General features: G+C 44.5%; 1 protein-coding gene across 9 annotated transcripts in view; it reads right to left on the bottom strand.

Annotated features, from left to right (window-relative positions):
• Window positions 1–21,975, bottom strand: part of ubr5 (ubiquitin protein ligase E3 component n-recognin 5) — a 55,426-nt gene that overhangs the window by 3,453 nt on the left and 29,998 nt on the right. For 4 of the 9 annotated variants that reach the window (XM_080005888.1, XM_080005889.1, XM_080005890.1 and 1 more), the window contains exons 18-49: window positions 19,273–19,384; window positions 19,038–19,192; window positions 18,728–18,925; window positions 18,272–18,482; window positions 17,951–18,077; window positions 17,489–17,640; window positions 16,409–16,495; window positions 15,432–15,555; window positions 15,185–15,282; window positions 14,726–14,883; window positions 14,379–14,470; window positions 14,113–14,259; window positions 13,878–13,996; window positions 13,571–13,697; window positions 13,304–13,433; window positions 12,636–12,796; window positions 11,971–12,210; window positions 11,624–11,747; window positions 11,201–11,312; window positions 9,215–9,346; window positions 6,830–7,087; window positions 6,360–6,628; window positions 5,697–5,908; window positions 5,123–5,356; window positions 4,481–4,554; window positions 3,693–3,865; window positions 3,262–3,411; window positions 1,979–2,196; window positions 1,545–1,665; window positions 1,066–1,438; window positions 701–788; window positions 44–188 (exon numbers count right to left, since the gene is read on the bottom strand). In XM_080005888.1, the coding sequence (XP_079862014.1) occupies window positions 44–188; window positions 701–788; window positions 1,066–1,438; window positions 1,545–1,665; window positions 1,979–2,196; window positions 3,262–3,411; window positions 3,693–3,865; window positions 4,481–4,554; window positions 5,123–5,356; window positions 5,697–5,908; window positions 6,360–6,628; window positions 6,830–7,087; window positions 9,215–9,346; window positions 11,201–11,312; window positions 11,624–11,747; window positions 11,971–12,210; window positions 12,636–12,796; window positions 13,304–13,433; window positions 13,571–13,697; window positions 13,878–13,996; window positions 14,113–14,259; window positions 14,379–14,470; window positions 14,726–14,883; window positions 15,185–15,282; window positions 15,432–15,555; window positions 16,409–16,495; window positions 17,489–17,640; window positions 17,951–18,077; window positions 18,272–18,482; window positions 18,728–18,925; window positions 19,038–19,192; window positions 19,273–19,384 (5,121 nt within the window). The remainder of the gene's footprint in view (window positions 1–43; window positions 189–700; window positions 789–1,065; window positions 1,439–1,544; window positions 1,666–1,978; window positions 2,197–3,261; window positions 3,412–3,692; window positions 3,866–4,480; window positions 4,555–5,122; window positions 5,357–5,696; window positions 5,909–6,359; window positions 6,629–6,829; window positions 7,088–9,214; window positions 9,347–11,200; window positions 11,313–11,623; window positions 11,748–11,970; window positions 12,211–12,635; window positions 12,797–13,303; window positions 13,434–13,570; window positions 13,698–13,877; window positions 13,997–14,112; window positions 14,260–14,378; window positions 14,471–14,725; window positions 14,884–15,184; window positions 15,283–15,431; window positions 15,556–16,408; window positions 16,496–17,488; window positions 17,641–17,950; window positions 18,078–18,271; window positions 18,483–18,727; window positions 18,926–19,037; window positions 19,193–19,272; window positions 19,385–21,975) is intronic. The other 5 variants (XM_080005891.1, XM_080005892.1, XM_080005894.1 and 2 more) reach the window with 3 other exon arrangements.

The following is a 21,975-nucleotide window of genomic DNA, read 5'->3' as shown; positions in this document are numbered from 1 at the left end:
GTCTTTGTTATTTTATTCTGATTGTCGAGCGAAGGCTGGTTACCGGTTGCATTGCGTGCACGCGGGGGTACAGCCTCTCCCCCAGGGCCTGTCTGTGTGCGGGCAGGGGGTCCGGCTCCTCGCTGGGGTTGCCCTCAGACGCAGGCCTAAAAGGCCTTGTGTCAATAGAGAGCTGCCTCCTTGAATCCCTGCAACGCAACGCAACGCAACACAACACAACACAACACAACACAACACAACACAACACACACACACACACACACACACACACACACACACACACACACACACACACACACACACACACACACACCTCAGTTTAGTCAGAATCAAGGTGGGACAATAATCGATAGGAATATATATACTTCCATAAAAACACTAATGGCAACACCATAAGTTTATATTGTTGTCATCATGGTAATAACTAGCCAAGAACACAAGGATTGGAATTTCCTCTTTCAGCAACAATTAGTAAATTAAGTATTGTTTCATTTAATTACGTGTAAAATATATATTGGAATGACCAAAATATACATATTTTGAGATACGATTGACCATTGGTTTTCTGATAAAATGTTGTGGTTTTAAGAATTATAAAGAGGGTATTGTAAATCATGATAATGTTGGCCAAGATGAATGTACTGTGATATTTTCACGTCCATGGCTCGTGTCGGGCTGTGAACTAGTGGTTGCGGTTCACCTGTCTCTGTCTCGCCGGGAGCCGGCACGAATGCCGCCACTCCTCCTCTCCCTCTCACGGTCTCTGTTTCGCAGACGCTGCATGAGATCTATGCACGCACACACACACACACACACACACACACACACACACACACACACACACACACACACACACACACACACACACACACACACACACACACACACACACACACACACACACACACACAAAATGACACACAAGCAGGCATTACAGCAGGTGTCTATGAGGAGCATCTGGTCATGTGTGCTTTTCCACCGCAGTGAGAGCGGCTTTCATCACAAAACAATGTGGTGCATCAGTAAAATGAAAGGCCATGATATAGTTTGTGTGTATCGTCATACTTGAGTTGTAATCGTGGTGACACGTACTGCTGGCCTGCATGCCCTTGCTGACACTCTGGACGCAGTCGAGGTTGGGCAGCTTGTCGTTAGACAGGAAGGCCAGGGCGATGGCGGTGTAGAAGCTGCGCGCCACGCCGCTGCCCTCGCCTGGCTCGTCCTTGAAGGTCACCTTCACCCGGTGCACGGCCATGGGCGTGGTGGTGCAACGCCGCCCGAAATGCGTGTTGAGCTGACGCATGGTCTGCTGGATGAGCTGGTCGCGGTCACGGTCCACCTCCAGGGCCAGGTCGCGGGACTGCAGGTTCCGCAGCTTCTCCATCTCTCGGCGGAACTTGGACTCTTTCACCTCGAAGCCGCCCAGCTCAGTAAGGATCTGGAGGGGGGTGTGTGTCAACCATAGCTCTTGTAAGGAAGGTGACTCCGTTAAGGAACTTTAATGCATCCCCCCCCCCCCCCCCCCAAAAAAAATGGTAACATACCGAACCAGGCTCCGCTCCCACATCCTCCATGAAGACACGTCCAAACAGTTCGAGTGACAAACGCCAGCGGCCGAGCAGCATATCATGAGAGATCACCATCCCCATGAAACTACAGTGGGGCCTGCAGACAGAGTTATGAACAAGATCGCTTTGTGTTACTGTGGAGGCAGAACGGGGGAGGGAGGGGATCCACCACTAAAATATTGCTTCAGTTATTTATATTCTAAAAAAATGTATTCAATGGCAATATGCCACCCTATTGGGACTTAACTGAATGGAAAAGTAAGATTGTGATGCCAAACGCTCAGGTTGACTCTCAATTATTGAAAATAAGGTTTATGTACAAAAATACAGTAGTTTAACTTAACTAAGCAACTACACTCCTCAGGCCTTCATGTCATCTCTTTTCCATAGGAAAAAACATTGGGATTTACCTAAATGAGGGGAGAGGCGGTCCGTCACTCTCGGTCAGGCCAATCTCGGCCAACAGACTGCTCTTGAGCTGGGCAGCGAGGTCATGTGGTGAAGGGCCGGGCTTGGGGGCCTCAAGCTCCTGCTCTGTCAGTGACTGGTCCTCAGTGCTCCTCTGGCCAGTCTCCATGCTCATCACATTCTTCAGGTTGGCCGAGTATGACATCTTGGTCGGCAGGATCTGTTTTGGGATTATGGGTATTTAGTAATCTAAAATTGTGCTGATGACAGTGTTTTCTTTCTTTTCTTTTTGAAAGATGATTTTGATGGTGAAAGATTGGAAATATGGTTATGGGCCAGAAGACTGGCTATGTTTTAATATCCACAGCAGCATGACTTAGGATATGAGAAAATGTCTCATAAAAAGTATCCAGTAATCCCTTATATCCTTTAATAAGTATAAAAAACACAAAGAGTATTGCGAAGTCATGGTGCTCCAAGAGCTGAATTGAACTAGAGGTAAAATTTGATCTGGTACATCCAGCTGCTTGGTGCCGCCCCTTGTGGTTGCCTGCGTGAAAGGCTCCGTATCGATTACACATATGACATTTCCCTGCATATATGAACGCTTGTATGTGTATGTACGTGATAAATAAACATCTTCAATCTTTAATCTTGCAGACAATCATATCAACTTCTGGAATAATGCAAATTTTCTTTACGAGACAGGAAACAAAAACAGAACATGTTGCCCTCATCGTTGCTCCTGGTCTTTGCACGTGGTTTTGAGAAAAATTCAAATTAGGGGCAAAACCAACTGGTTTTGCTTCCGACTGGTTGGAATTCCTAGGGAAAAGCTAATTTATATTACTCTGTTCAACAGGTGGGTGGAGTTCTCAGTACTGTTTCAAATATAATCAATGGTGACGAAGCAAACTTAAAACGGCATACAAATCAAGCCAAGCCATACATGGCACATGGACACCACATGAGCTTGACACATTGCTTTTCATAACAATATAACTAGAAAGGAAGCATTGCAGCGTCACCAATTTGACAGGTGTGCTCCGTTGCCTAATTTAATCAGATCTGCATTGAGCTCACAAATGTTCAGTTTTACTGCGAAAGAAAATATATGTGGGCTCCTTCAAAATTTGTTAGAAGAGGGACAGGATATGATTACTGGATAGCTTTGTTTATTCCCCCCCACAGAAGACGGGGCATTTTATCCGTAGTAAAATGAGCTGGCTGTGGATATTAGAACACAGCTGCTGGTGTGTTTGTCCGATGAGGAGGGGTGGTATACCTGAGAGGAGGAGGGTAGAGAGGAGCCCATGTTTACCTCCAGGCAGTTCCTGTCCATGCTCGCCTCAGCCAGGCCTTTGGTTGCCATGTAAGAGGAGGAGTACAAGCCCTGAGAGGGACGGCCAAAAAGATCCTCCTTCCTGGCATTAGGCTGCAGTAGGGAAGAAACAAGACTGGAGTCAGCGCTTCTCATAATGTTGGAGCTTTCCCCAAAGGCATTTTAATATATAATTTCAGGATAAGCGTCCAAATGCTCAGTCCTAATTATTTCCAACTTCTTTGGTTATACATTTGTCACATACTTGGCAACCCAGAAGAACCCAGATTTGTTGATACATCAAACATACTTTTCATACTTTCCTTTTTCTTTCTCAAAGTATCTTAACTTTAGACCTTCTAATTTGGCATAGAGTTGGCTGCCAGCATTCTGACCTGCAGGAGGTGTGGCTGGTCCGCCAGGGGGATGGCCTCCGCCAGGGGCACCTCAAAGGGGTTTGGTGGGATGCAGCCCAGGAAGGTCATGGAGTCTGAGCGTCGGAAGAAGGGATGGTTCTGGCCAGTTTCAGCGGGAACTGGATCCTCATCCTTGTCCTGCAGGGTTGAGCCTGAGGGAAGAATGGCACACAGCAACAGTTAACAGAGGCTGTTGTTTCTGGAACTTCCTCATGCCGCATTTGAGCAGCAAAGCCTACACTCTTTGGTATTAGAGGTGGGGAAACGATACAGCATGCTATCGTGACGTGGCGATATTATATCGATACACGGATGCTCTTGGTTACGGTTTGTATTCCCAATGGAAACATTGCAGAGCGGCAGAGCTGGAATCAGCACCACGAAGTCCCGAAGAAAAACTTAAGTGATGAAAAACAAATGTTTGTCTACGTCATGCGTATGTGACGGTTATCCTTTCCATAGATATAAGGATCCACGGTCTTGGCCACGCACTCTTCCCGATAGAGAATTTATATTGGAGTTTCCGATTTTTTCAAGATTCTCTGTTCATTTACGTACGTAAGCTGCCGTTTCAGCTACGTGTGAGTTTAATTTTCATAGGCAGCTATCCACAGTTTGCTTGTTTACGTATCAATAAACATGTTCTAGCACTGTTGAGCTAATCTCAGGTGACGTGAGTATTTTAACAACAATTGTCGAGATAGCATCGTATTGTGAGATCCCTGGCGATTCCCACCCCTATTCGGTATGATTCTGATCCCACTTACTTTGATTGGTATCCTCATCATTCTCATGCTCAGAGTCCTCGTTGTCCAGACCGAGCTCCAGAATCTCACGATTCCTACAAACATAGGTTCAACCTAGTTACACAGACTGTTGGAAAAGTAGCTCAAATATTGTTGCGCTAAGGGCATTTTCAGCTATAAACTATATGACATAAATTGCAAATTTGGGTATTGAAGCAAAATGAATAAAATCAAAGGAGTGAAATAAAAATAATTACCATTAGGGGTGGGCGTAATTGTAAAAATCAAATATCACTACATTTTTGATGCATCTAAATATCGATAATTTGGAGATGACTATTGGTACTTTCAAATAATATTTACACTCAGTGGACAACCATTCGTAATGTGGATATTATGACCCAGCAGGTAGAGGTATTGATTAGAACAATTGAAAAATAGAAATAGAAAATTGCCTTTCTTGACTAAAATGCAGCCTCAAAGACAACATTTAACTATGTCACGATATTACAACCACCAAAATCCCAGGTGACATCTAGATATATATAGATATATTGCCCAGCCCTAGTTGCCACTGGCAACTGTAAGAACATTAGCAGCTAATATTCTTCAACAGGCCATGGTGCTTGTGCAGTAAGCAAACAGAGACAGTTTTCCATTTACCTTTTCCTGTCCATCTGTGGGGTGTCCAGAGTAGTCTGCTGGTTCATGGCCTTGATCCAGTAGATGAGAGCCTGGAAGACGTAGGCCACGTGCTTCAGCGAGCACACATCCAGCACGGGGAGCACATCCGAGTGCTCGTCGTTGTGAGAGCGCATCAGGGACAAGGCGTAGTTGAGGAAGTCGCCTCTTGCAGACATCATGCCCTGGCGAGCAGTCAGGAGGGTAGCCGCTCGCCTGAAAAACACATACAAAGAAAGAAAATAATTCCTCCGTTATTTCTGGTGTGAAGAAAAAAATGGAAACGCATTGAGTACAACCATTTTCTACATCAAGACAATGTGGAGATTTAAATGTATAGGACAAGAACACTTTACAAATTTTCATCCTTCTCGGGTCCTCTTGTCTCAAAATAGAAAGTATAAGAGTTTACATTAGCCTTACTGATGCGTCCGGGGTAGTGGAAAAGACTCTATAATAGAGGATTACTACTCCCTCACAAAAAGGGTTATAGACGCTGAGATATGTCAAAGGGAGACATGCAATGTGAACATGAAAGAGGAAGACCGAAATCTACCTGCGTCCCTCCAGGGTGCGGAGGCTGGCCTCCTCCCGGGCAGTCATGCGCTCCCTGCGAGCAGAGTGCTGGGATGCATGCAGCGGGTGGCTGGGGTGGCCTGGGTCCCCTGCCGAGGACAGGGCTGAGCCGTAGCGCAGCTGGGCCTCAGTGGAGTCCATGATGGACACCATCCAGTTCCAGGTGGGGATCAACTTCTCTTCAACATAGTTCTGGTTGAAATCACACAAAAATATCAAGCAATGACACCATGGTATGTCAACAGCGTAAAGAAGGCCAATTCCAAACCAATTCACCCATTCTATCTTGTACTATGACAGAATAATCTTGCACCTCTCTTAAATTGGTACCCCTTTTCCACTAAGGCATTTTACAGGCCGTTTTGGAGTTGGTGCCTAATCTGGAACCAGTTCTTTGTGATTCAACGGCAAGAGAACCGGCTCTGGAAGCAGAAAATGGTTCCAGAGTGGCATCACTTCTCTGCTGGACTACAACCAAGAACTGCTTAAGTCAGGGGCTAAGGGGCGAGGACAAGCAAGCCCAACCAAAACATTTTGACCGCCATATATATATATTTTTTTAACGCTTCAGCAGTACGGAATTCAAGGACGCAAAATATGGACCGTGGTTCCCCCCTCCCCTCTTGCCAGCACTACAGCTCACCTGCAGGTTGACGGCATCCTGGTAGGTAAGCTTAACAGCCGCGGGGTACTGGGAGTAAACCAGGTGGTTGTATTTGGGAATCAGGCTCATGAGGTCAGAGATCTGCCTGATGACGATGCTGTAGGCTCGGGCCAGGCTGCTCGCAGACGTCAGGTAGCTGCTGGAGTTACTGGCCTCCAGAGCTGCCGCGGCGACTGCCGCGCTGGAGCTGATGGCACCGGAGCGACGCAAGTTGGAGGGGTCGATGTATATCAGCCCCGTGGAGCTCGCTAAAGATAGATAGAATAGATTTATATTAGCTTCAACCAGTCTTCTATAATACAAATTACTCATCACATATCGATCTTTCATTAAAAAAAATAATAACAATAATAAAAATAAAAAGTTCCAACAGGGTCGGGGTATTTTAAGCGGACAAAAACATTTGTATGAAATAAAAAGAGAAATAAAAATGATAAACTTCCACTGACCGGCAGGCGCTGAGGAGTTGGTGGGCGCACTGCCTGCGGCCCTTTGGCTGGGTGTGTTTCGCACAGCCCACTGCATGGAGCGAGGTGCCTGGGCAGCACTGTTGGCATGGGATGAGCTGGAGGTCCTCTCTAGCGGCTCATCCAACAGGAACGTTTCTTGGTCAACGTCATCACTCTGACTGCTGCTGCTGTCCGAGTCGCTGGAGTCATTCGACTGGGAGTCGTCCTCTGAAAAGAAGGCAGGGACACTGCTGGCACCTTGGGAAGAGGAGGAGTGGAGAACGCAGACAGGTTTTAATGTGTTGTTCATTCATCTATCTCAGTCCTCCTCTTCCCATGTTTCACAACAACATTCTCCACACAGCAGTGCAGGTTAGTAAACCACAGCACCACAAGCCCAAACCACAGTAATGTGACAACTGACAACACTGGGGTTTCGGGTCAAGCAACGGCTCCATCTCTGTTGGTCAATTGGGGCTGAATTTATAACTTAACATTCCTGTCATTTAACCTTAAAACGTATTCAAAGTTCCATTAAAGGAAGAGACAAAAGCAAGTTCAAGTTCAAGAGATTATTTGTCACATACATATACATACGGTCATACATATATGCAGTGAAATGTCATGACACCCGGTGATTACGCACAATAAGCTCTATAAATACTAAAAAATACCAAAATGTGCGTAATCGCAACAGCATACTACTAGGATAACTACTCGGGTGGGGAAACAGAGCCAAAGGAAACTGTTTTTCGAAACATGCTTTCCTTACCGATTCTCCCGACAGATTCTCAGCTCTATTGTCATAATTTTATAATGATGGTAAAGATAAATGCTATAATAGAATAATTAATTCATAATTAATTAATATAATCAGTTGGTTTAGCCTAGCGGTTCTGTATTCAGATACAGTGTTCGATCCTCAATTCATCAAAAATTGATATGGCTTGACAGACTGTGTTCCATAGCCTCTAGCCAGTGGTTTGCGTGTGCACACGTGCATGCGTGTGTGCACGTGTCCCCTCCTCTCTGGCCAGAGGAGAAAATGTTGGACACTACATTCAACACAACAGCCAAAATACAACATCCTCAAGTCTAAAGTGCAGAAGTAGATTTCACAAAAAGAACAAAAGAAATCTTGCCGTATGCAAAACATGCAACAATACCATAGGATGGGACTTTAAATTATATTAAAAAAAAGAAGCCACATCTCTTTTCAATGCTTGCATGATAGTCATGCACATTTAATAATATACATTATTAAAGGCTAACAATATGAATGATTATGTTTTATATTTTGGACTGAGTTGGGCTACAGAGCATAAAAAGTGCTCATTCATATCCATTACAGTTTGAACTGTAATATCAACTTCCTGAGTGAGAATGTGTATTGTAAACAATTAATTGGCACCCACTTGTGGCCAAGTACATGAAATGCCACAGTATAAATTTGTGGCAGTATACCATCTTTGATACGTTATATATTCAGTTTCCAAAAAGTGTAACAGAGTATAGTTTTAATTTTTCATATTCTATTAAAAGATTGGGAGCAAAATATCATTCAAATATTTACAGTCTTAAGAGTTTTGTGGTCATATAAAAATAATATTTAAGGTCATCAGTGAAATCAGTGAGGAGAATGGATGAGGGGAATCGTTGAGGAAACGCATTGATAGAATCTTTAAATTCCCAACCCCAATAACTACAAGTGGGACTCAAACATTCAATATTAATTGGTAGTAAACACTCAATTAAGGATCAGACGGCATTTGGAAGAGCTGGACATATTGATTAGTATGTTAGAAGGAGATAACATCTTAATGATACGTGTTAGTTCAAAATGACATACAACAAAGGTAAAAAGTGAAGATGGAATACTAAACTGGGGAAACTCTGAGGGAAACTGTGTGCACTTTGCAAATTCACTCTTGCCCTAACATACTGTATATGCATTGAAGTAGAGAGGAGCCCATACCAAAAATAGGAAATGCCAAGGACACCCTACTTCCTGCAAATGAAATACATTAAGCATTGAACCAGGGACCATTTTGTCTGCTGTATCATTAGCTCTTAAAACACAAACACCCACAGTCTAAAATTAACTCCACATGGGCTGACTGTTAAGCACTACTCCATTATGTGAGGACTGATATAGTCTGTGACTGACAGTGATCATGTGACTGATTCTTTTTTGTTTGTTTTTATTCCACTAGCTGTTGAAGTTTTAGAAAAATCTGAACAATCAGTAAAACTACATTGACTACAGAATGAACATATCCAAAAATGAAAACAGGGAAGAAATAAAGAATTGTGGCAATTTTCTTTGATGGAATACAGGAATAAGATTGCCGACACTTTAGCATTTAATAACAGTGTTAGACCAACCTGCTTCAGACCCTGCAGTTGCTGCTGTGACAACGCTCCTGCGGCCACTGGCATTGTCCTGGTTGCTATGGTTACTTTCGCTTTCACTCTCTGTCTCAGCGGCAGCCAACAGGTCCAGCTCCATGTCACTTCCTGTAAGCAGGAGAGAATAAAGACGTGCACATTCTTTAGCGGCTGCTAGGTCTAATAGTGGGATTCCCAAACTGCGGCCCACACCCCCTAGGGCAGGGGTGGGCAAACTTTTTGGCTCAGGGGCCACATTGACTTTTAAAATTTGACAGATGGGCCGGGTCAGCAAAAGATGCATACATATCAAACATAAACAGAGAAAAAGCATTACAGTGTTAATACACTTACCTTTTAGTGGGAACAGTGTTGTTGATCACCCATTTTTGCCAGTGCATCGAAGTCTGGTGTTAGTTTTGTTTTGGCAATTCTCAGAACAGATCTGAGGTGTTCACTCAACTGGGATCTGTGGGACGCTTTGTTGGTGTTCATCACACTAAAAGTCTGTTCGCACACACACATAGAGCCAAACAACACCAGCATCCTCTGTGCCATCTTCTGGATGTTTGGAAATTTGGCTGCGCTTAATGAAGCATAAAACTCATCCAGTTTAAGAGAGTTTAACTTCTCCTTTAAGACGGTGTCACATTGGAGATCAATCAGTTCCAGTTTCAGGGTCTTGTGAGAAGGGACACCAGCTGAAGTGACTTGTCAACTTTTCCAAAGTCAGAGAACCGATGGCAGAATTCTTCATGCAGGTCATCCAGTGATTTCCTGTATTTTTTCCAAATGCTGCGGGGCCTCTTTCAACGTAGCCAGTGTGGGGAAATGAGCGGCTGACTTGATGGCATTTGCTTTGAGAATAAAGCTAGCTTGGTTTTGAAGGCTCTGACGTTTGTATGCATTTCATGCACAAACTGGTCTTTCCCTTGAAGCTTCACGTTCAGCTCATTCCTGTGTGTCAGTTTGTCCACAGCAAAAGCTAAATAACTAACCCAATCTGTCACTCAGCTCAGGAAACACTTGTCAGTGTTTCAAGTAGCTCCAACAATGAGAATCTCCTGTTTGAGCTCCCACACTCGTTTACATACTTTTCCCAAACTTAACCAGCGGAGATTAGAATGGTAAAGCAAGTCCCTGTGATCAGCGTCAGTTTCTTCAAGAAACTTAAACTGACAATGGTGAAGTCCCCTCGTTCAAATAAAGTTAACAAGTTTTACAACTGGCTTCACCACGTGGTCAAGCTGCAATACAGATTTACACAGTGCTTCCTGGTGAATTATGCAGTCTAGGGAAATTACCTCCTGCTCAGGGTTGTCCTTTTTCACCCTCCCCTGGATTCTTTTGAGCAGTCCGACGTTTTTTCTCGTCAGATTTGGCGATCCATCTGTGGTAACATTGGCGAGCGTACTCCAAGGTAGCTTGTGCCTCTTGATGACCGCCGACACACTGTCATACAAGTCCTCTCCCCGTGTTTTCCATTTTAGGGATTCCGTGGCCAAAAACTCCTCCGTTATCTCAAAATTGTCATTAATCCCTCTGATAAAAATTAAAAGCTGAGCGGTGTCCTTTATGTCATTACCTTCGTCCAGTGCCAACGAATATAATGTAAATGACTTCGCTTTTTTGTTTAGCTTGCTAGCTAAGTCTTCGTCAATTAGTGCAACACGGCGAGTCGCTGTCCTGCGTGATAAGCTAATTTTTTCAAATTTGTTCTTGCTCCCAGGACACAAGATACCTGCTGTCTCTACCATGCACTCTTTGAGAAACTTCCCTTCGTAGAAAGGCTTGCTGGATTTTGCTAATTTGAATGCCAGAAAATAACTTGCCTTCGTGGTTCTTGGATGGCAGTTTGTCGGCTTTCCGGATGTGGCCCACGGGCCGTAGTTTGCCCACCCCTGCCCTAGGGGGTCCTCAGAGGAATTGCAGTGTAGTTGCAGCAATTATTTTATTTTTTCCCCCTATTATTTTTTCACTTACCATCTTCATCATGCTCATCGTGCTGCCCCTCTGCCTCGGCATTTTCCTCTCCCTGCTCCTCCTGGTCGTCATGGTGATCCTCCTCCCCTGCTACACCCTCCACAACCTCCACCTGGGATAGAAATACAAACGTTTATCAAAAAAGTTGATTTTTCTGAATTAACTTTTCGAAGTCGTCTTTACCGTCAAGTCTTGCTCTAAATTATATGAGCCTGTTTTTAGTCAAAATCCTGTATTGATAAAAATAAAACCTAATGTCCATCTGGTAGAGCGCATTTACGAGACTGCACAGAAGAAACTGTCTGAATGAGCTCCTTCAGTATGATCCAACTAAGCAACAGAATCTGGGCCCAAATCACCCCCCCCGCCCGCAACTTGCTCAAATTAGTAGTCCAACAGTACGTGAGCCCTGATGTTTCGTACCTCCTCCACGTCAGCTGAGACAATGTCATCCTGCTCCTCATCTCGCCCTCGGACAGGCTGTGACTGGCTACTGCGCCGAGGCTGGGGGTTCCTGATGATGTATGATGAGGCCGTCTGGCTGGAGCTGGGGAAAAATAAGTGGAAACATACATTTCTTTGAGAACTCTTTTCCACACTCAGACGGTAGGAGAAAGATACATTGTCAAACCAAGCTGGAACTAGGAATCTGATAGTAGATCAAAGAATACAGACTATGTGCAACGTAGAATATTTGAAGACTTATACAGCCTTGTTTGAAACAGATAATAGGCAGTTAAGTCCTGGCGACGTTAAATAAAACAGCTGACCTGCTGGACTGGTCCGGTGAGGGTCTTGGAGGAAGAGGCTCCACAGAGAAGAGCTCCTCGCTGCCTTGGACGGCATCTATGCTGGTGCTGGCCAGGGTGAAAGGGGCGGTGGGCCTGGCGATGCCCATGCGCACCGGGACGATCAGCGACTCGGCCACATTGCACAGCTCCTCCACGGCGTAGGGCAGCAGGGCCTGAAACACACGCCGGCACTTCCCGATGGGCTGGGGGATGAAGTTGCTGTGTGAAGCGAATAAAAGAAGGAAAATCAGTGGGGTTTCTTTATATATAAACACGCCTAAATCGCAGTTGGTACAATAATAGACTGGTGAAATTGCTATTATATATCATAGGATAGGAAATTAGATATTGTCTGGCTATAAGATCACTGCCATATTGTGATATAGCTTAAATGTGGTGTCTTGGGGCTGCATCAGAGGAACAGGAGGAATGTAGGAATTCAAATTCTCTGAACTGATTGGATAGTTCTTGCTGGCTTGCTAGCTCTTGCTCTCTTTCATCATTGTTTTGATCAAATACCGTTAGAAAGCACCAATTGTCATCGCATTATTGATATCCAGGTGTTTAGGTTTGGTTTGCTCTTGTTTGATATCTGTATTAAACCTTCACAATGTTTTAAGAATAAGAAAAGCTCAAGCGCTTACTTCTTCTTCTTTGATGAAGCCATCTCCACACTGAGGATGACAAAGACTCGAGCTACAGAGCGCAGGAATCTCCTGGTGACATTAATGGCCTCCTCCCTCCGACCAGGAGTGTATTTGTTCTGCAGCTCCTTCACCAATGTACCCAGCAGAGTGTCTATGAACTAGAGAGAAGAACAGGACAGGGGTAAGGGCAACGTATCGTCAGACAGAGGGAGGTAATATAGGAAAATAAATTTCAAAGATGTGAATTAGATAAGACTTTCTTAATCCAAAGGGTGAATTCAGGGAATAAAGGCTAATACAGGCCGACAGGAAAAGCATGAACACACACAAAATGGGTTCTTGGGAAATCAATATTATCATCCAGTATCTTTCAGATTATATCCACAAAAGCTACTCGGGCTGTGTATGGGGTTCAAGATTCAGTACATCATACTACATCCAAAACTGCATTACAATATAGTTTTCCGATACTGTGATGTCCATGAAGAACACAGTTTTCCATAATACTTCTTCCATCCATCATTTAATATTAATACCATCATTGTAAGACAAAGTATTGGAAAAATAGAAAATAAACCCCCAATTACAGCCCTCAAACAAGAAAATAGCTATAGATTGAATATATGAACACATAGGACGTGGAACTGCACAACAATCAAACCTACCGTAATGTCAGGAGCACACTTGACAATGAGGCAGTGGGTAAAGCAGTCGAGGCGGATGGTGCCACTCTGCTGGTTCAGATAAACCTGCTCTTCGGGCAGGAGGTGGGCAATCCTGCTGCTGGCACTCAGTCTAGACATGGAGACACCACATTGTGAGGAGCTCGTTAGACAAAGCTCATTAACCAAGGCGTCTTGATAATGTGTTCATGAACTGGTGTGCTTCTACCCAACTCCCACTTTGATATCGAGTGCTGTTAAGATACTCACGGGTCTTTATTTTCCTGGGAGCCAAACATGATCATGGACCTGAGGGCGTTCCAGTCCTGCAGTACCCTCTCTAAAGCGAGCTGTGCAAAGCGTGGGGGCTCCAGATCATGGTCTGGCATGTCAGAGTCTGCAAGAGGGGAGAGGATATTTACACAAAAGTTATGTCAAAGAAAAGCACCCCAGATTAAACAGCAAAACACAGTGTAAAGCAGCATCTCTGCCCGGCATGAGCGAGGCTCGTGACAGAGATGTCACTGTCAGTCTGTCATTAACAGGCGGCAGAGACAAACGATGCTGCCCTGCTGACCTTCTGCGTTGGCAGCTTTGCGGTTCCTGTCTTCTCTGATGCGTGGTGGTCGGTACTGACAGTGCTCCACGCTCTGCCTGGCAACGGTCTGCACCAGGAAGAGCAAGATGTGCTCTCCCCTAGAAATGGAAACAAACGGTTAGTTAAAAAAAAAAGTTAATTACAGGTCTACTGCACATCATGTCAAAAGATGGATAGTGAAGGGGAAAACAGAGCACTCTTTGTGGAGCGTTACCGGCTGTTTGGTGTTGTGACCAGGTTGGTGGTGGTGAGGAGCCTATAGAGGAGGTCCAGGCGAGCAGCCTTCTGGCCAGCAATCAGTGTTTTACACTTACATTTCTCCCAGCAGTCACAGTAGGCAGTGGGAGAAGTCCTCTTCAGTCTGGAGGGAACATAAGATCAATTCACTCAAGATTATACTCAATAATCTAGCCTAACAACAAACAAGCCTTTAAAGAGCCAGAATATGGTTTAATTGAAAATATGCATCCCAACACTTACTTGCAGTCGTGTCCCTTGTGGCACACCCTGGCACACTCAGTGCAGCAGCAGAGAGACTCAAGTAGACCACAGGTTCGGCACTCAAAAATATCCTAGATGGAAAGTAAAAGTGGAAAAAAAAGTGACTTGATCTTACTGGTCCTTAAAGTGATAAACAATGAGTTTATTGTGTTCAATTCCATTTGATATTTTTTTAAGCTGGCATTTTTTGTTATAAACTGCCATTTAATGTATGGGCATTAGGCATGTGCTCCTCTATATGATGTTTCCATTCTTGGTGGCCGCGTCACAGCCTTGTTTTCTCGTGTCCAAATGCTTGTTGCTGAATCCCAGTGTGAGGAACTGACCTGGTTGATGTGCTCTGCTCCGGTCCAAGTGAAGCTGCAGGTGTCGTTGCAGCAGAGGACATAGAGGGGAGAGTCATCCGGGTTGGTCCCCAAGGGGCAGATCATTTCCATAAACATAGAGTCTGCGTCTTCCTTCTCCACAATGCCGGGGTCACCCACTGCGTTTGAAAAGACAATTATTGACACTGAACATCGAAACATAAAAATGTGGGTAGACAATTAACTTGTCTCAACTCAAATGATGGAAACACGCCAAATGTCCATTCTATTTGTTGTGACATTTCTAACATTGGCTTAAACTTGACATTTAGTTGGAAACATAATCGTGTAATGTAATAATTTTGCCAAATGATTGTGTAATACCTGTGAAATCTCTAGTCACAACACAGGACTATTCCATTTCCAGTTTCCAAAACATACAAAAAGGTAGAACTTTTGTTCACACTGAGTGTGACCTACCCTTGGCCATCTTCTGAGCAGCCTCTAGAACTGTGATGGCTGCAGGGTAGGCTCTCCCACTGACTGCCAGCATGAATGGGGTCATGCCACGGGCGTCCCTGCCAAACAGAGACACAAACATTGTGAAAAGCCTGGCTGATGTGAGGAAGTGTCTGTAAACTGTGATTTTGGCAATGTCATACTGGATCACTTCAAATGATGAATGGCTTCACAGTGAAAGATTGATTAGATTAAAATGGTGTTTTACTTGGCAGAGAGCAGCTCCCGTAGGTGTGGCCTCAGAACAACGCTGTCACACATCAGCTTGAGGATAAGGTGTGCGTTGGCCTTCCTGTCTTTACTTTCTACCACAGAAGGCTCAGTGGACGGGCCTGAGCAGCAGGAGAGGTGGGGTTCCGTGAGATATAAGAGAAGCCATTTATAGGGCTGTCACCAGCATCACATTTCAGTTGATGATTAATTGTCAAACAATTAGCTTTTTTATCAATTTGTCTTTTTTTCTTTCAATTCATGCCAGCATCACAGGGCTTATCATATGTGACCCACCGTAGCAAAACCGGCCATCTCGCGCATTACTAAAAAAATCGACAGGAGCAGCCAAATAAGTTCTTGAAGGAATATGCGATTTTTCCAGATTTGTGTTCCTTTGTGTTTATTTTTTATCTCTCAATGTATTTTCAAAACAGAGTTTGATTTATAAATAGTAGAAAAAATGTTAAACCGTTAAACACAAGAACAAAGTGATTGGTGTCTGGGCGAAACTTTCAAGGTGGTTATCTCAGAAACGCAGTTTGCCACACCCTTCTCATTAACAAGTCATAGCTTTAAAAATATTTGCTTGATTTGTAAAAGTGAAACCTTGTTTGGAAACTTCCCCACTTTCAAATGATGCGAAAAAAGAAAAAGTCGAAAAGCCGCCAAATGACCCTAAAGTATGCGATGGGTCACATATTCTGATATTACTTGTCTCCCTATTGCAGAAGAGGATTCTGTTGAGACTGAAGATTATAACATATACATTTGTGTACAGTACAATATGGTTTTGCTGTTTTCTTGAGTATTCAACATTTTTACTATTACACGTGTCGATTGTCCAAATTGCACCAAATTCGTGCAATGGTGCAATGTTTGACTAGTACTAGCTTTACAATGTCTTAACACAATGTGGATTTCCTTTTTTATTATTAATTTTAACTTTCTTCCAGAATGGAGGCGTGCTCTGACCTGGTATGGTGGAGGTGCTGGGTCCCTGGCTGGTGCCAGTGGTGAGTGAACCCACAGCTGGTGCTAAGATGAAGTCAATGTCACCATCTGTTAGAAGAAACAGCTTGCATTACAATCCACCACATTTGGGAGATAGACGTGACTTTCTCACAATTCATTTGTAAATCTGTTTCTCTCAGCAGACTATCTATAAAACCAGCAGTTATTTAGCAAACCTCCTTGCAAGTTTCAATAAAGGGACATGACTACAATATACCATTTCTTTACGTAGACTAGAGCGAAGTGATATACTTTGTCTAAATCATAAGGCATTGACAGGCATCTGGTGTTGCCTGGCAGCAGAGTGGAAAATCCGGGTTCTGCAAGTAAAATTCCAAACCAGGATTTTGAGTCAACCATGTGGATTTGCTAATCAGTTTAACCCAGAGGTCCAACCAATGAGTCAAATCAGCTGGATGAGTGCATGGGTGGAGGAAAAACATAGCAATATTTCACTTTTTGAGCTTGGAATGTTCCCCTCTTCCCTGTATATTTTCCACTTTAGATCTTAATCAAGAACCTTATCCAGTACCTAATTATTCTTACAAGCACAGTAAACTACAGTGATCCAAAACTGCCTATTTTAAAATGTGCTGCTTTGCTTGTTGCGTCTTCGAACAAGCAAGTCTCTTTCTAGCATTCATTTTGGTCAGTTTAACCTCAGCTTTACAGCATTTCTTCTCTGGTTGAATCTTGTCTTTAGTATGGACCAATTGGTGGACAGTGAAATGGGATGAGAGAGCCTATCAAATAACCCTCACCTGGAATACTGTCCAAAATAAGGTGCCAGGAAAGACCAGAAGACACCGTCTCACTAATTCTTAAACAAGGTAAATAATCAACCGGCAGCCCAGAAGAGAAAAATCTTCTGTAGAAAGCCGTATATTACACAGCCTGAGACTTTTAACAAGTCACTGAACATCTCTCTAGTCTAGGTAAACAGACCAAATAGAATATATTGTCAGGACTGAATTAACCTGTTTCAGGAATAACAGTCTTAAAAAGATAATCCTATAGCTAGCATATTAGTGGTGGACTGACCAGGGTCCATGGGTGGTGGGTCAGGCACCCAGCTTGGAGGGGCGATGGGTGGAGACACAGGGTCTTGGTGGTCACTAGAGGAGGGGCCAGACTCATGGCGGCCAAGCCCAGCAGCTCTCAAGGAACGCCGCATCATCTCCCTCAACCGCAGCCTGGAGAGGACATAGAGGAATACAAGGACAGTTTCCCAAGTTTCTAGACTCTGGGTCTATAAGATCATTGCATTGTCAGCCTTCTAAACATTGGGTAACGGCAAAGAAATAGAAAGCTAATGAGCTGAAGTGAGATACAAGAGTTTTCACGGAAGGTACCAAACATTATTAAATAAAAAAATATCATATCAGTATATTTTTACTGCATCAGTCCACACAAAGTTAAGGACTTTGAATCTCATTGGTGCTTTCCTAAAAGTGGTCAGTCTCGGAAATGTGCAAAATTATTATCTTTCTGTCGGTCAGTTACCCTCTGCTACTGGATGATCCAGTCCTGTTCCCAGAGCTGTTGCTGGACACCACAGAGATGGCATTGGCAATGGCCTCCACGGCAGACAGACGTTCTGCAAATGTGTTTCTCTCTGACCGTTCTGCTTCTGGAACAACAAGGAACAGACCGTTTCCATAGAGACAAGAGCAAGGAGCATAAGGCATTTAAACAGGCACAAACGCACACCATCAAGGCTGGAATGAAATGGTCCAGGAACAACCAGCTGGAGCACTGACAGACCCTGTCTCTGTTTCCCGTCTCCTAAAAATCCGCCATCACCCGCATGTCGTTTCTGCTCACCTTCCTCCTCCTTGGTCTCCTTGTTGCTAACGGGGAAGCAGACAGAGACGGCGGCGTGCAGGATGTTGCGATTGCCGTCACAGCGGTGGCCTAGAAGGGCTCCAAGGGCCTGGCTGCTCTGGTCCAGCAGGAAAGACTGCTCCAGGTTCACCAGGTACTGACGACACGCCTCGTAGTCACAGCGCAGCACATGCTGCATCAAGGTCTGCTTCTGGAAAACAGAGTGAGGATTTAAGTGTCTCAACTCAACCCTTGGGTGTCCTCGATGAATTCATTGTTGATTCACCACTGGCACCATCTTTGATACAAGCCTAAAAAAAATAAAATAAAAAAATACAATCTACCTAACATGGATACAAGAATCTTTGTCAGTGCTCCCAAATACCAGCCTTTGGTCTTAAATCTTACAAGCAAAGTCATTTGAGTGACATGATGTACATTACTTCAGCTACTAACCTCAACAGCCATGATAATAACAGCAGCTTTCTTCTTGATGGTGGAGTTGGAAGGAAGATTCGCAAGAGAGTGAACCCCCATGCCCAGGCTGGCAATAGGCGGCAGGTCCAGCCAATCAGGATCTCGAATTCCACCCATGCAGTCTTTGGCCATAGGGTAGATTGTACCATTCCCATCCCTGAGGATGATGGGAGACTCCTAGAGGAAAGACCAGTAAAATGTCATGGGCTTGAAAAGGTGTGTCCAAGATGCATAGCAACACTCAAATGATTTCTGGAAAATGAGCCACCTGCAGAGGGAGTAAACTCACCTGACCAGCAGTAAAAATGGCCACATTGCGCTCACTCTGCCCCAGGAAGGCAAGGTTACTGGTGGGGAAGTTATTCTCCTGCTCCGCTTTGCCTGTGGCCAGGTCAAAGATACAGTACCTCACCCAGTTACCGGTTTTCAGTACTGCATGAACTCCTGGAACAGTGAGATGTGTCAAAAACGGTCCAAGTAGTCAAACTACAAGTAAACACCAATGATTTATTCAGATTATGTACCTTTGGAGTCAACGTTCACAGCCAGAATCTCAGCCTTCTCGGGGATACAGAGTTTTTTAGGTGTGCGTTGAAAGCAGTCGGGGACTTTGGGCGTTCCACCCGTTTTCACCACCTAGAGCAGAAGGGGGACAAATTGGGGAATTGAGAACCAGTTCCAGTTGAGGACTGGTTCCAAATTGTATGATCTATCAGAATCACATGTCTCAGAGGATATAAATTCCTTTTATGGGTGCTGGCATGTTTTTCCACATTGCAAAAACTCATGGGCAGGGGCAGCATCATGAGGTTGCACCTGCTGGAAACTCGCAACTAGAAGGAGTCATGGCGGAGAGGAAGAAACGGTCCAAATCATGGCTTCAATTCATTAAGAAAAATGACAGTGCTACTTGTAATGTTTGGCTCTGCAGATTCTTTTCTTTGACTAAGAAAACCTAAATGAAAATGAATGCTGTACAAATATTCTCTCATTTCATCCATTTTAGATGGATGAAATACTGTTTCTACAGATAGCTCTGAGGGTACAGCCAGCTGTTTGACTTGCCCATCACTTCCAGGCTGCAAAACCTTTTCACGTTTGCCGTACAGGCAGGAAAAATGAGCGAAGAAAGGTTGAACGAGCCTCACTGTGCATTCGCAAAATTTGCAGTGAAAGGTTTGCACCCTTTCTCAACAGTAGAAGAACCCTAATATCGGTAGGTTACCTGCAGAGATTAGATATGCTTCAGTTGATGTACAGCTTAAGGCAGACAGACAGATCAGCCACAACATTAAAACCATGCCACAAAAACACTGGGAAAGGAGCGCATCATGTTCCAGTGTGATTGGGGGAAAAGACACTAGAAGCAGCATGAAGTATCCATGCCTACATCCATGCGCCAGATGTCAGTCCTTCAGCAGTGGGAAGCGGAGACGCTCCTCCGGTTCGGAAACCGGCTTGCAGCTTCTCGGAGCGGTCAACATGGAGCTGTCCCCACACAAAACTATTTCATGGTCCAGCATGCAGGAAAAAAAGTCAAATCACTTCTGATTTGGATTTTATATTCTTAATCGGATATGAAATGATCGAATTATACAAGGATATTCCTGTCTATTTATGCAGAAACGTCCGGCACTTCAACGCGCATCATCACATGGCCCCGGCCAAGGGCCGGAAATTAGCGTGTTGACATCAGAGCCGATCGGAGCTGGAGCCGATAAAAACCTGTGACTATTGCAGGGTCATTTGTCCCGGGACTGAAACCTGGGTGTGCCCTCTCCCACTAATGACAAATGCTAGATGTTAGTTTAGCTTAATGCAGTGGGAAAGGGGAATGAGTTGCGAGGTGGGGCCCCCATTAATCGAGATTGTTGTTCCCACAGATGCCTCGATCAGATTGAGATCTGGGGAATTTGGAGGCCAAGTCAACACCTTGAACCCTTTGTCATGTTCCCCAAAGCCGACCGTTGTTGGCGCACGCACGCACGCACGCACGCACACGCACACGCACACACACACACCAAGGGGTGGGACAACAAGTGAACAGTCAGTTCTTGAAGTTGATGTGTTGGAAGCAGGAAAAAGGGCAAGTAAAAGGATCTGAGTGACTGACAAGCGCCAAATTGTGATGACTAGACGACTGGGTCAGAGCATCTCCAAAACGGCAGGTCTTGTGGGGTGTACCAGGTATGCAGTGGTTAGTACCTACCAAAAGTGGTCCAAGGAAGGACAACCGGTGAACCGACAGAGTCATGGGGGCCCAAGGCTCATTGATGCGCGTAGGGAGCAAAGTCCTCCCAGTCTGGTCAGATCCCATAGAAGAGCTACTGTAGCACAAATTGCTGAAAGTTTAAATGCTGGCTATGATAGAAAGGTGTCAGAACACACAGTGCATCGCAGCTTGCTCTGTATGGGGCTGCGTAGCCACAGACTGGTCATTCTGACCCTTCTGACCCCTGCCTAGTGCCTACAATGGACACGTGAGCGTCATAATTGGACCATGGAGCAATGGATGAATCACATTTCTTCTACATCATAAGGATGGCCGGGGTTATGGTCCAATCCAATCGAACATCTATGGGATATGCAGAAACAACAAGCCTGATCCGTGAGGGCCCAACCTCCCCACCTACAAGACTTAAAGGATCTGCTGCTAACATCTTTGGCCAGATACCACAGTACACCTTCAGAGGTCTTGTGGGCCCTGCCTCGTTGGGTCAGAGCTGTTTAGGAGACACGAGGGGGAGCTACACAATATATGCGGTTATAAGTGGTGGTTTTAATGTTGTGGCCGATTGGTGTACATATGCTCAAAAAAGTACAGTATGCATTTTTCTGAGATGGGGGCTAAAATGAATGGCATGTTGATATTGAATTGATAGTGAAGCATTCATTAACATAAATAATCTCCCATCTCCATACCAAAGACACTAAACCCAAGGTATAAGCCCACATCGAGAGTCTTACCAACTGCCTGACCCGTGCCTGGTACCATGTTGAAAAGGACAATTTCATAATTTAACTAAAGAATGTTTCAAAGGCAGCCATCACAGATGGATGGACAAGCCTAAACCAAGCCAAGCCCAACGGACCACAACCAAACAGTGACATTGCACTATGTCAGGCAGGGTAGGATCATAGGGAAGGTCCTAAAAACAAAAGCAGTATATGAAGCGCAAACAGGAGCGGCTGTGGCCGAGGAAATTGACAGCATGGTGGATGAGTTC

This window comes from Zeus faber (assembly GCF_960531495.2).
Source record: "Zeus faber genome assembly, chromosome: 8".
Classification (NCBI taxonomy): domain Eukaryota; kingdom Metazoa; phylum Chordata; class Actinopteri; order Zeiformes; family Zeidae; genus Zeus; species Zeus faber.
The sequence above is the reverse complement of the archived record's forward strand: the minus strand, read 5'-3'. Positions and strand labels throughout refer to the sequence as shown.